This window comes from Staurois parvus, unplaced genomic scaffold (genome assembly GCF_062004578.1).
Source record: "Staurois parvus isolate SC_StPar_1 unplaced genomic scaffold, SC_StPar_1.0 ptg000581l, whole genome shotgun sequence".
In the NCBI taxonomy this organism is placed as follows: Eukaryota; Metazoa; Chordata; class Amphibia; order Anura; family Ranidae; genus Staurois; species Staurois parvus.
The window spans coordinates 4,804,007-4,816,458 of record NW_028318377.1 but is presented as its reverse complement, the minus strand read 5'-3'; the positions used below and the strand labels follow the sequence as shown (position 1 = coordinate 4,816,458).

The 12,452-nt window shown below is 41.5% G+C and overlaps 1 protein-coding gene across 4 annotated transcripts in view; it reads right to left on the bottom strand.

Moving 5' to 3' along the window:
* Window positions 1-12,452, bottom strand: part of CTBP1 (C-terminal binding protein 1) — a 761,506-nt gene that overhangs the window by 318,993 nt on the left and 430,061 nt on the right. The window contains exon 1 of one of the 4 annotated variants that reach the window (XM_089692288.1): window positions 4,978-5,111. The exons of the other annotated variants lie outside the window; for them this stretch is intronic. Coding sequence (XP_089548414.1) covers window positions 4,978-4,984 — 7 coding nt within the window. The 5' untranslated portion in view covers window positions 4,985-5,111. Of the gene's footprint in view, window positions 1-4,977; window positions 5,112-12,452 lie in introns of those variants that run through there. 4 annotated transcript variants of the gene reach the window in all.

Here is a 12,452-nt window from a genome sequence, read left to right as displayed (position 1 = left end):
GTTCTACTTCATGGAGCTTCCCTCACTTCCTGTGGCAGTGACAACAGTTTTACAATACAGGAAGTGAGGGGAAATGTAAGGCTACGTTCACACTAGCGTTGTGTGCAGGCAGCAGAGAGGCGTTTGGGAAGCGGCAAAAACGCTTCACAAACGCCTCTGCCAATTCTGCACATTACAGAACATGGTGCTGTTCTAACGGGAGCGTTTGCGTCGCGGCAAAACGGACGCCTCTGGTTGAGTCAGGAGGAGTTGAAGCCTTCTATTCTCGTCTATGGTGCCGCTCGGGCGTTTGCGGTACAGTTGCGGAGCGGTAACACCACTCTAAACTGCATTATAGGCGTTTGTGGAGCGTTATTAACGCTTGGCAAACGCTTAGCAACCTCCGCTAAACCACGCATGCGGCGTTTGCCGAGCGTTAAAAAACACTCCGCAAACGCCGGACCAACGCTTGCCAAACGCTATAGGGGCGTTTGGCAAGCGTTGGTAAAACAGCCAAGTGTGAACGAGCCCTAACAGCCCCAGACTGCAAAAAAAAACTCCACAGGAGTGCTAAACCCTGGTCTAACTGTTCAACACTTAACCCTTTTAAGTAAAAAGTAAATCCTTCCTTCAGGACATTTGATTTGCTTAACAATTGACATTTTTTTCACCTTCTTTCACCCTTTATTGCACTTCAGGAGCTGTGGACTGCCCGCCACCTCCTCCAGCCATTTTTCATCTACATGAACCCATTCTATTGACATTATTGCACAATAATGGTGTCTATGCCAAGGGAACATGTGAACAGGATGACAAAGGACCAGATACAGTGTTGTCACTCCATAACAGGTAGTGCATGAACAAGGACCTTCTTGGCAGGATCACCAGGTATTTAAAAAGAGCTGCATAAAAAAAAAAAATAAAAAAATAAAAAATTATATATATATATATATATATATATATATATATATATATATATAAATAAATAAAAACAGCAAAACATGGTAAACTAAGATTTTAGGTTCAAATATACATTAAAGTGAAAATTTTCATAGTGTTTAAAAGTGAAACAGCCACAATCTGTTTTATGTAAAGTCCTGAGTTTTTAGGCCCCGTTCACACCAATGCATTTTTTAGTGCTTTTTTTCAGAAAACGCACTACAGTCCATTTAACATGGTTTCCTATGGAACACGTTCACATCTATGCTTTTTTTTGAGCTTCTGTGTTTTTAGAAAAGGGTAGAGACTTTTTTTTTTTTTTTTTTTTTTTAAAAAGGCAGTGGTTTTTGGTACAATAGATTTCAATGGGGAATCTGCTGAAATGCATTTTGCATTTTTATTCTGTGTAAAATAAACCCGCGCCTAGAACTAATTAATGCTGCTGTTCACAGGTAAAAACCATCAAAACATAAAAATATTACAGCGCAAAAATTAAACAAAAATACCATCAGTGATAAAAAATAAAAATGTAAAAATAATAATCCACCTTTTTATTCTGGCCAGCAACAAAAAAAAAAAAAAAAAAAAAAAAAAAAAAAAAATCCACTAAAAAAAGCTGAACACAATGCAAATAACATGGTAAAAACGTGTGTAGAAAAAAAAAAAAAAAACTGTGAAAAAACACTGCAAAAATGGACAAAAAGCAAACTGTATAGGTTTGAATGGAGCCCTAGTCAAAACTCCCTGCTACAGCCAAAACTTTGTACTCCATTTCAGAAAGCATGGAAGGGTTGGAGCTCCAGTTAGGTAAACAGATGGCAATGACAACCCAAGTGATCCCTACCGCCCAACTTATGTAATAATTAGAGGATTCTGAATGCAAGAGATACATAAAAAAAAAAAAAAAAAAAAAATTTTTTTAAAAAACCACCCACACTTCAAAGTCTTTAGGACGCATTTTTCGGCCAGCTCTTCTCTCCCCCCCATTGCAGTTACAGACGCAAAATAAACAGCCGGGAGTATTATAGATGCAGCCACTCCGCTGTCATTTGACACCTGCAGATAGTCTGCAAGTGCCATTGAATACATATGTAGGCCATAGATGGGTTGGGGGGGAAAAAAAAAAAAAAAAAAGGGCCGTTTTTTTTTTACCATTGGTGGTAACGTCGGCCTATTGAACGACCAATTTTTTTGTTTTTCTAAAAACGGACGGTTTTCGACCCGTCTATGGCCTGCAATACACAATGCATTGTTTCACTGTATTTTTTTCCTTTATAATGTAGATCAAATGTGACCTTTGATCTGCAAGTGGCATTAGTTAGGGCTCATTCACATGTACCAGGACTGGCATGCGTCTGCAAAGCTATCCATGCTCTGACCACTTTTCAGAGGTTTTTTGACAGGACAGGACATTGCCTTACCACCTGCTTTTAACCCCTTGCACCCCACACTGCAAAAGTGACAGGGACAAATGAATGGGCCGCAAAATTGCACTGCGGGGGAAAAAAAGTGTAGGAATTGCACAGGAATGTGGTCCAAAAATCAGAAGCATATTATTACCTTTGTCCTTTTCTGCTGAAAATGCTACTTGCTAGGCTGTCTTGCTGATCTCCTTCCTTTAATAATGAAGTATTGCCAAAACATGCAAATTATTATGGATTTATATAGTGCCAACAGTTGGGCACCAACAGATTTTTCGCATCTGAAAACTTGTTCTCAGTCAGTACTGATAATCACATATCAGCCCAAGAGCCAGTCACTCTGCATTTCCATAAAAGTCCGCTTCAACATGTTAAGGTCATTCCAAGCTGTGGTCCTCATGCACGCGGGACGTTTTGATAACACTGGTAACATTAGCCGTGTAAAGTCACAAAAAAGTGAGTCTTGCAGCTTTTTTTAGCGTTTTGCCGCATTTAGCGGCGTTTTCCTGCATTTGCGTTTAACCCAAAAAAAATTTAAGTCCAAAAGTGCCGGTTTGCGGCGCTTTTCCAGCAAAAAAAAAAAAAAAAAAAAAAAGCACACCACTCCTCTAGAAACCCACTAGTCGTGGGGTTTTTTTTCCAGCAAAAAAAAAAAAAAAAAAAAATTGGATTACAGTCTGTGTGTATGGACACATAGGATAACATGCTGGGGGGTTTACTGGCTGTAGAAAAACACGTCAAAAAGCCAAAAACAGCAGCTTTAAAAACATCCCGTGTGTATGAAGTTGTTCGTAAGCAACTTTTTTTTTTTTTTATTTAAATAAAAAAGGATCAGCAGCTTTCATTTAGGCCACATTCACATCTTTTTGTTGTGCGAATACATGCATTTAAATGTTATGAAACAGGATTTTTCCTTTATACAATAATTTATTGTAAAATATGGTTTATAAAATGTACCTTGGTAGACAAGGGATTAAAGTTCCATTGACCACCAATGACTGTGGCATAGTTTTTTGTTTTTTTTTTTGGGGGGGGGGGGGAAAGGGGGTTGGTTAAAGTTCCACTGACCTCCAATGATTGTGAGATGGGGGGGGGAATTTGGGCAGGCACAGTGACTAAATGGTTAGCACTTCCGCCTGGCAGTAGGGTCGTTGGTTGCCTGGAGTTTGCATGTTCTCCCTGTGCGGGTTTCCTCTGGGTACTCTTGTTTCCTCCCACTCTCCAAAGACATGCTGGTAGGTTAATTGGATTCTGTCTAAATTGTCCCTAGTATGTGTATGGATGTACGTTAGGGACCTTAGATTGTACGCCCCTTGAGGGTTAGGGACTGATGCGAGTGTACAATATATATGTAAAGCGCTGTGTAAATTGATGGTGCTATATAAGTACCTGAAATAAATTAAAGAAAAAGAAAAAAAAAAAAAAGGGAGGGACACGCTATAGCATGCAGTATCAGTAAAGGACAAGCCCCTGCCATGCCTCTAGTAACAGACAAGAAAGATTAGTGCACAAAAAACCATGGATTGGTTTAAGCCACACTTAATCACTACTTTTATACTTTATTTTGGCCTTTCAAAACAAATAAAAATTATATGAAAAATTAGGTAAAAAGGGTCTAGTGCCGTAAAAAACACTTTTTTAAAAAAGGTTTATTTTGCATTTATAAAAAAAAAAATTATATATATATATATATATATATATATATATATATATATATATATATATATATATATATATATATATATATATATATATATATATATATATATCACAGAACGAGAAAAAGATAATAAAAAAGACTCAGAACTAAAAAGTAAGGTTACATAAATGTAATAAATACTTCTAGATGGAGTGCTTAGGCTAGATTCACGTGTGCTTTGCAAGAACGCAAACAAAACTGCACATTCCCCCACAAAAACACAGCCCACAAAATAAGCAATCCCACAAAACCTTTGCTTCTTTATATAAAAGAAAACAAAAAAAACACCATAAAAACACAACAACATAAAAGATTTTAATAAATATTTGGTTCCAGGGCTGCCTGACAAGGTAATGGTCAAATGATGACAGCAATGAAGAATGGCTCGGACAGGAGAGGGGTGTAACCTGCCGGTATTGCGATAGTTAAAGATGCAGACGCCAAGTTAGAACTAGGAACCCAGATGTGACTCGGCACCGGTTGTGATCAGCACGCGGACACTTCTCATAGCCATAGTACTAGATAAGCACGACCCTGGATCCGTATATACATTATGTACGATGGAGTAAGTATTGTACATCCAACATGTTCATATTCAAACCATTCTCCACCATTCTCCTAGCTGGCATTGATGACCGAGGAGGAGGAGGAGGAGGAGGACAGCAGTCAGCTCCCAGTGTACCAGCATCCCTCAACATTTACATACAGGGCTGTGCACAGAGCATGGCCACCCCCAGCCTGGTGTCATGATACAGAGCAAAGCCCACCAGATCACAACCCACAGACCACCCCCCCTCTGCTCATCCTCTTATAAAAGACACACAGCATGGGATGAAAGCTAGGCCGCCCAGATCCCAATGCTCAGAGCGCCAGCAGTCACCTACACCCCCAACCCCCCCCTTTCCTCCAGCCACACAAATAGAAGAAGATGTAACAAACCTTGCATCTCCACCTTCAAGGGCTTATCCCAGTTCTATATGACAAGGCTTGGGAAAATAAAAAAAGCAAGGGAAAAGGCCACCAATCAGCACGTACAAGCGTTCCAGGCAGCCAATGGAAGGCGGGCAGCGCTGGACCCCGGCCAATGGAAGAAAGGCTGGTCCTTCTGCTGTACAGACGGAGAGGGCTGGAGTGCAGGGAGGAGGAGAGAGCAAAAAAAATATAAGACAGAACTCCCCCTCCCTCTGACATGGCTGGAATTAGGGATTTGCATGGACTGGGCTGGGAATTTGCATCTCCAGCTGAGCAGGTGTCAGCGCTGACACATTCACTCATCACTTACCTCCAAGTTAGCAACATTGTAGAATGTTTTCACAGGGACACTCTGCTGATCTATATTGTTCTACAACACTGACTCGGAGGGCTGCAAATCACCGCACACCCACTTAGGACACATCACATTGCAATCTATTTTCTGGCATTTAAAGAATGATTCTCCTCAATACAGATGCATGGATCAGGGAGGATAAATTGACCAAACAGTCTGAGAGGGAGTAACTGGAACTTGTATGCATCCCGAATCCATGCACTCAAGAATCCGCTCTAATATCCCAAATTCATGTGTTTCAGCTGACACACATAAAAGGTTACCAGTAATCCTCCTGAATACTGCAGCATACAAGCAGCGCTGTGTACACAGATCAGGGTTTCAATATAACTAGACACACAGTTGCAAATAAATCCTCGAAAATGTACAACTTTTTGTATTTGCATGCAAATTAAAAAAAAAAAAAAAATTAAAATTAAAAAAAAGTTGTAAACTTGGATTTGCAACTTTGTATCGAATTTATATCCAAAACACAGATATCTTTTTACACCGTGCTGCTTGTATGCCATAGTAACTGTAACTTGCACTTTACTACTTAGGTTCACAGGTTGCATTTGAGATGTTTTTGCATTGCATTTGACACTCTTTGCTGGGGGGGGGAGGTTCTTGTTGCTAGGCAGATTTAAAATGCAAAAAAAATATGCATTAAAAAAAAAAAAAGGGAAGAAAGGGAAGCAAAAACGCAATACATGTTTTTTTGCGCCGTTTCCATTGAAGCCTATAGAGCCAACAATGCAACTTGTTGCTTTCAAACAAGTCCCTGACCCTTTCCAAAAAATGCACTGGGTGAAAAAAATTATTATTATTATAGTATTTATATAGCGCCAAAAGGTTTGCTCAGCGCTGTACAAAATAGTGGGGGACAGTACATGAGACAATACAGTAACAAAACAATATACAAGGGGTTCGAGCAGATGTGAACAGGTCCCATAGAAAATCATGTTAAATGGACTGTACTGCGCTTCTACAAAAATCTTCTGAAAACACTTAGGTGTGAACCAAGGGCAAAGCAGGTGTAAAAAGTAGAATCAAGAACACAAAAATCGAAAAAAAAAAAAAAAAAGAAGTAGAGCATGCATACAATGCAGAATTATGCAAACAGATTATGAAAGCTGCACAGACATGGACTCTTCACAGCGATGTCTCTGTGGCCCAGTCGGGGTAAACCATCTACGTAGTATAAGCTCTATAAAGACCATCACAAATATTACAATCCAATTGTACAATCTCCTTTAGTTCTACAAACAGTCTAATAGGATACAAAATTGATTAGATGGGACCAGGGGCGGACTGACCATTTGGAAACTCGGGCACTGCCCGATGTCAGTAGGGGGCCCCATGAGATGCCCCTGGTACCTTTTTCATAGGCTTTTTTGAGTTTGTGAAAGGACATAGGGGCCCCATGATCCCCTATTGCCCGGGGGCCCCATGAGTTGCCAGTCCGCCCCTGGATGGGACTTACATGAGACCATAGATCTCATGGTTTTGGGAAATTTAGCCTCAGTTCACTTATGTGGTGCAGGAAACGCTGGAATCCCTATATGCATCAGGCTGTTGGTGTCAGTACAAAGCTAACACCCCCCCAAATGGATGGCAAATGCAGAGCAAAGAAGGGGGGCTGCATGTTTTTGGTGCTATGTAGTGTAATTTAGGTCCATTAAAATTGAATGTGTTCAAATTGTGGCTCCTGTGCAATTCACATGCAGTGTGGCTCCTGTGCAATTCACATGCAGTGTGGCTCCTGTGCAATTCACATACAAGCAATATTGTGAACCAGAGCGTCACCACTTTCTTACAGCACTATACCAAAAAGACAGCTCCAGCGTAGTTCTGTTGCTCCGGGAGGGATTCCATGGATGTCCTCCTGGAACCACACCCCCCCACGCACTCCCTGTGATTGCTGTGTCCTTTGAACACAGCTCATCACAGATCACAGTAAAGGGCCAATCACAGCAGCCCTTTTACATGGCGATTAGCTGTGATTGGACACAGCTCATCACATGGTAAACACACTTGCCAGTTATCGGCAGTCCTTTCCCCAAGCGCTGTCACAGCGCGAGGAGAGCAGAGCCAGTAACCAGCAAGTGTGACGGGGCAATTGCAAAGATAATCAGGGCACTGTTATCAGGCTGGGTTCACACTTATGCAGTTTGCGTTTGATCCATTTTGCGATTTTTGGAGGATGGGCAGATTAATGAAATCTCCGCCACCTCCATTCAAAAATTGTGATCGGTGGAGCAGCATTTTCACCCTGTGACAAATAATGTGTTCAGATTACATAACACATTCCTCTTCTCCATTATGGGGGGGGGGGGGGGGGTTTGTAGTCCACCAAGCAAGCAGGGAACAATGCTAACTAGCCTGAGCGCACAAGAAGTTATCAGCTCTTAATATTTCTGGCTCAATGAACAGCTTTTTGTACTTCTACAGTTGAAAGGTTTTTTGTTTGTTTTTTTTTAAATATCTGTTCATGTAACAGACCCAAGAAGAAGCAAATAAGAGGAAATTTACTGGTACACTTTCAAGTCGATTGTACGGTCAGATTGTAATGTGTATGGTGACCCTAAGGTACCAACAACCATGTCCAGCTGAGAAACCCTACTTCAGTAAAAGAGAAAAAAAAACAGCTACTTATTATCTGTATAACCAGCATCCCTCTCAATGAAGTCCAAGGTAGCAGGTAAACAAATGATCAAATCTGCCTGGGCTTGATTCACAGGGGGCTAGCGAAATCAAGAAACACAAACTTAGCAGCAAATTCTGGCCATTTACAAAAAAGTTGAGAGATGGCGAGATAGGGACATGAGAAGAAGGGCAATGCAACATAGGACAATTTCACAAAATATAAATATACCATACAGAGGGGGAAAAAAAAATTATTATATATAAAAATAATACATATCTATCCATCCATCCCTATTGCATGACCACTCCATTAGATCCCAGGTACAAAAAAGGTAAAAAATGACTGATCTACAACCTCCATCCCAGAGCGAGCCCAAACTGCGGCACTTGGAGGCAGTGTTGTGTAGGAACCACTTTCCAGCATTTCCTGATGGAGACAGGATCCCCTCTGATCACCCACATCCTCTCATTCACGAAAGGGCCAGCAGTGGTGGAGCCGGGTCCTTGTAATGCAGTTTGTGGTGTATGAGGCTGTGTAGCTGCAAACTGGTCAGGAAGCCCATTGCTCACTCATGTCCACAGCCAAAAGTGCCTACAATGGAAGAAGGTAGTCTGGTCTGATAAATTTTCTTTTACATCATGTGGATGGCCGGGTGCATGTACGTCGCTTACCTGGGGAAGAGATGGCCCCAGCATGCATTATGGGAAGAAGGCAAGTCAATGGAGGCAGTGTGAAGCTTTAGGCAGGGTTCTGATGGGAAACCTTGGATCCTGCCATTCATATGACTGTTACTTGACACGTTCACCAACAACATATAGATAGGTGGTACAAGTACACCCCTTCACGGAGACTGTATTCCTTGATGGTAGTGGCCTCTTAGCAGGACACTAAACCCATCAACACTGCCAAAAATGGTTCAAGAATGGTTTGAGGAACACAACATTAAAAAGTTCAAGGTGTTGACTTGGCCTCCAAATCTCAATCCGTTTGAGCATCGGAAGGGGGGGGGGGTTGACTTAAAGGATCTGCTACTGACAGCTTGGTGCCACATACCACAGTATACTTTCAGAAGCCTAGTGAAATCCAATCCTTGATGGGTCAGGGACTGTTTAGGCAGTAAAAGAGGGACCTACTCAATATTAGGTGGGTGGTCCAAGTTATGTTTGATAGATAGTTGTGTAGTAGATGGTGGGCTTTGCCAACCCCTTCCTCTCCTTCCTGCCCTACCTTGTTCACCTATTTTTCCTCCTTCTACTAACTCCTGTCCTTCCCGATTCTCCCCTTTATACCTAATCTGCTTCCTCCTCTTTTCTCTTCCTCCTCCAATGGACTATGGAAAGAGTGCCTCTAAAAATCACACGTACTAAAAAACCTCATTTCCTCCCCCTTTTAGTCCTTGCTGGCCTTTTCCTGCAAGTCTGCCTCCAAGATGGGAAGGGCAGATAGCAGCAAAAATGAAAGGATAAGTTCACCTTTAGGAGCATGTTCTATGTCACACCCATATTTAAAAGGTGTAACCTGCTACTATGTACCCATCTCCCACCACCAGTGCTCCCTGTTCTGTGACAGAGGGCCAAGGACCTTCTTCCTTCACCTGAGGAAAAAAGAAAAAAAAAAAAAAATATTTTGAAAACCGTACGGCCCCACCCACACCATTCATTCGCAGCTTTCTGTGATATTCCCTCTTCAAATATATACCCAATATTAATGTGCCCTGTTCCTGTCGAATTCTATTAATTGTATGTGGAATTGTTACATTGTGGAATAGACGTTTTATGGCACACTCTGTATTCCTAGAGCCTTAATGGACTTACAGGTCATGCAAGATAGGGCAGAGGAAAAAAAAAAAAAAAAAAAAAAAAAAAAAAAAAAAAAAAAAAAAAAAAAAAAGGTGTTTTCCATGGTTTGTGTAAACAGACATCCTGCCAAGACCAATTAGCTGGCCAGCTCTGTGTTTTAATTGAGATAAGAGGTTCCTTTGAAGTTTGTTAAAAAATTACAGCTACAAATTCTATAGTTTCCAGAAGGGGGGGGGGGGGGGGGGGGAAGAAGGGAGGAAGATTCTTGCTCATGAAAAATAAAATAAAAAAAAAAAAAACGGCTGTCGTCACGTACAGGTTCCATGTCTGTCTCTATTGCGCACAATCACCCACACAATGCATAAAATTCCGCTGATCCTTCTCTACCCCAACTTTAAACTTTTGGCAATTCCCTAACCCCCCCCCCCCCCCCATTTCTGGCAGGTGTAGCCACTCCCACTGGGATGATCTAGGAAGTCCTCCCTCCTACTCTAGCTGCACCCTCCTGGAAGGCTGTGCAGTAATTCACAGAGTAGCATGGCTTGCACATGCGCAGCAAGGAGCCAGCCAAAGGAAGTCCAATATGATGGTGCTGGAGATCTATGAAAAACCAGCCCAGATCCTTGGACAGGTAAGTGTCTCTTTATTGGGAGAAAAAAAAAAAAAAAAGGGGACCTGAATGCCCTATAGGAGGATTATATTAGAGAAGGCAATCATGACAATCTTGCGTGATATATTAGGAAACGGACGGGTCTTCACACACGCAGCACAGGAGCAGTGCATAGTTTTTTTTATAAGCAGTTTTGCAGCAGGATTCGAATCTGACAGACCTCTCGCTTGAGATGAGCCATACCAAGTCCTCTACAGTATACTTTGCAACTCAGTACAACGGACTTAAATCTGTAGCATCTCTGAATTTCATACGAATATGGACATCACTACAAGTGAAATAACTGGGACGCAGCTAGAGAGTCGGGACATTGTTATATAAACAGGAAAAGTCAATGGCATTAAACATTCCTGTGCGCAGCTACTTGAAGCCAAGTTTAGAGTATGATGGGTGGACTGCCGTTCAGTAATGCTGCAATCCTGCTGATATTTTTTGTTTACTTGGCTCAGGACACAGCAGAGGCCGTGCTCCAGGATCCTTCCCATTAGTGACAGTGGCAGCAGACTGCAGGGCAGGCTATACAAGGTCACCCTTCCAGGGAGAGGCGAGAAGAGGCAATTCTCCAAATACTTCTCACAGCCTGAACCCGCCAGCCAGGAAACCAGCTCATCACACAAAGATAAATACAAGAAAAGCAATCTTGTAATGCGAATTGGAACATTTTGCTTACATTGGAAAATTCAGAATTAGAGAAGGGGGGGGGAAAAAAAAAAAAAGGATTGGGGGAAACAAAAAGGGGAATCATGGTCCACATGTCTGTGGAGTCAGACATTGCTATGGCTCAAAAATCGGCAGAGCAGTCCCCTTCAGCAGAAAGGATGATATATTCACACCTATGCAGTTTGCATTTGACCCGTTTTGGCCATGTTTTGAGCTTGTTTGTTTTTTTTTACTTTTTGCGGTGCAGATTAAAAAAACAAAACAAAAAAAAAAAAAAAAAAACACATCAAAAACTCACTACATGCTTTCGCAATGTCTCCATTGAACTCTGTAGAGCAAAAAACGCAACGTTTTGCATTTAAAAAAAAAAAAAGTCCGACCCTTTCCAAAAAAATGCATCGGGTGAAAAACATGGAGATGTGAACCTGTCCCAGAGGATATCATGTTAAATGGACTGCTGTGCACTTCCGCAAAATGCATAGGTGCAAACCTAGACTAAAACTGGTCCACACAGAGCCAGGTACAGCTGTGCATGGTAGCCAATCACCTTCCAGATTTTGTTAAAGCTTCTGAACCGATTGGCTCCATTACACAGCTGCACCAGGGTCTGAGTGCTCAAACTTTAGCAAAATTTCCCTCGTAGGTGTATATCTCAAATAATGTACTATTTTTGTTAACATTGCTGGCTAGTTTTCCAGTGAAAACAAAAAAACAAAAACAAAACCAAAAAAACACAACACCACACAAAACCCCACACTAGTATAAATTTACACATTTGTTAATATTTTCAGTCTAGGCATTGTTCTGTGCATCTCCCCAAGTCTATGCTTACCCAAAATCCATAAAAACGTCAGCTTAATGTGAACCTGTGACTGCAGGATAGCCGTCAATCACAAGGCTCACAATCTGTCAGCTTTGCTGCAGGTAATGCTGAGCTGGAACAATCACAAGGAGAGGGGGGAGGTTGCAGTTAAATACTGTAGTTGGTGTTTGGAGAAACAGAAAAAAAACGGTGCTTTAGAGCTGTAAAAGGTTAAAAGCGGAACTAAAAAAGGTTTTTATTTGTAGACTTTGTAGTCTCTTCTAATAAATGCAGGTCAATCATGCACATGTAAGAATTACATCAGTGGCTGCCAAATGACCAAAAGAAGAGATGCTGGAGGTGGAAGGAGAATCAATGAAGGAGAGCATAGCTATCAACGGTGGAAGGAGGGAAAAATCGAGAGGAAAGCCTACAATGTGCTCTGTAGATAGGATTCCAGGTATAGTAATTTTTTTTTTAACATTTGGGGGGGGGGGGGGGGGCTGACCCAGTGTGCACATTACATCAAG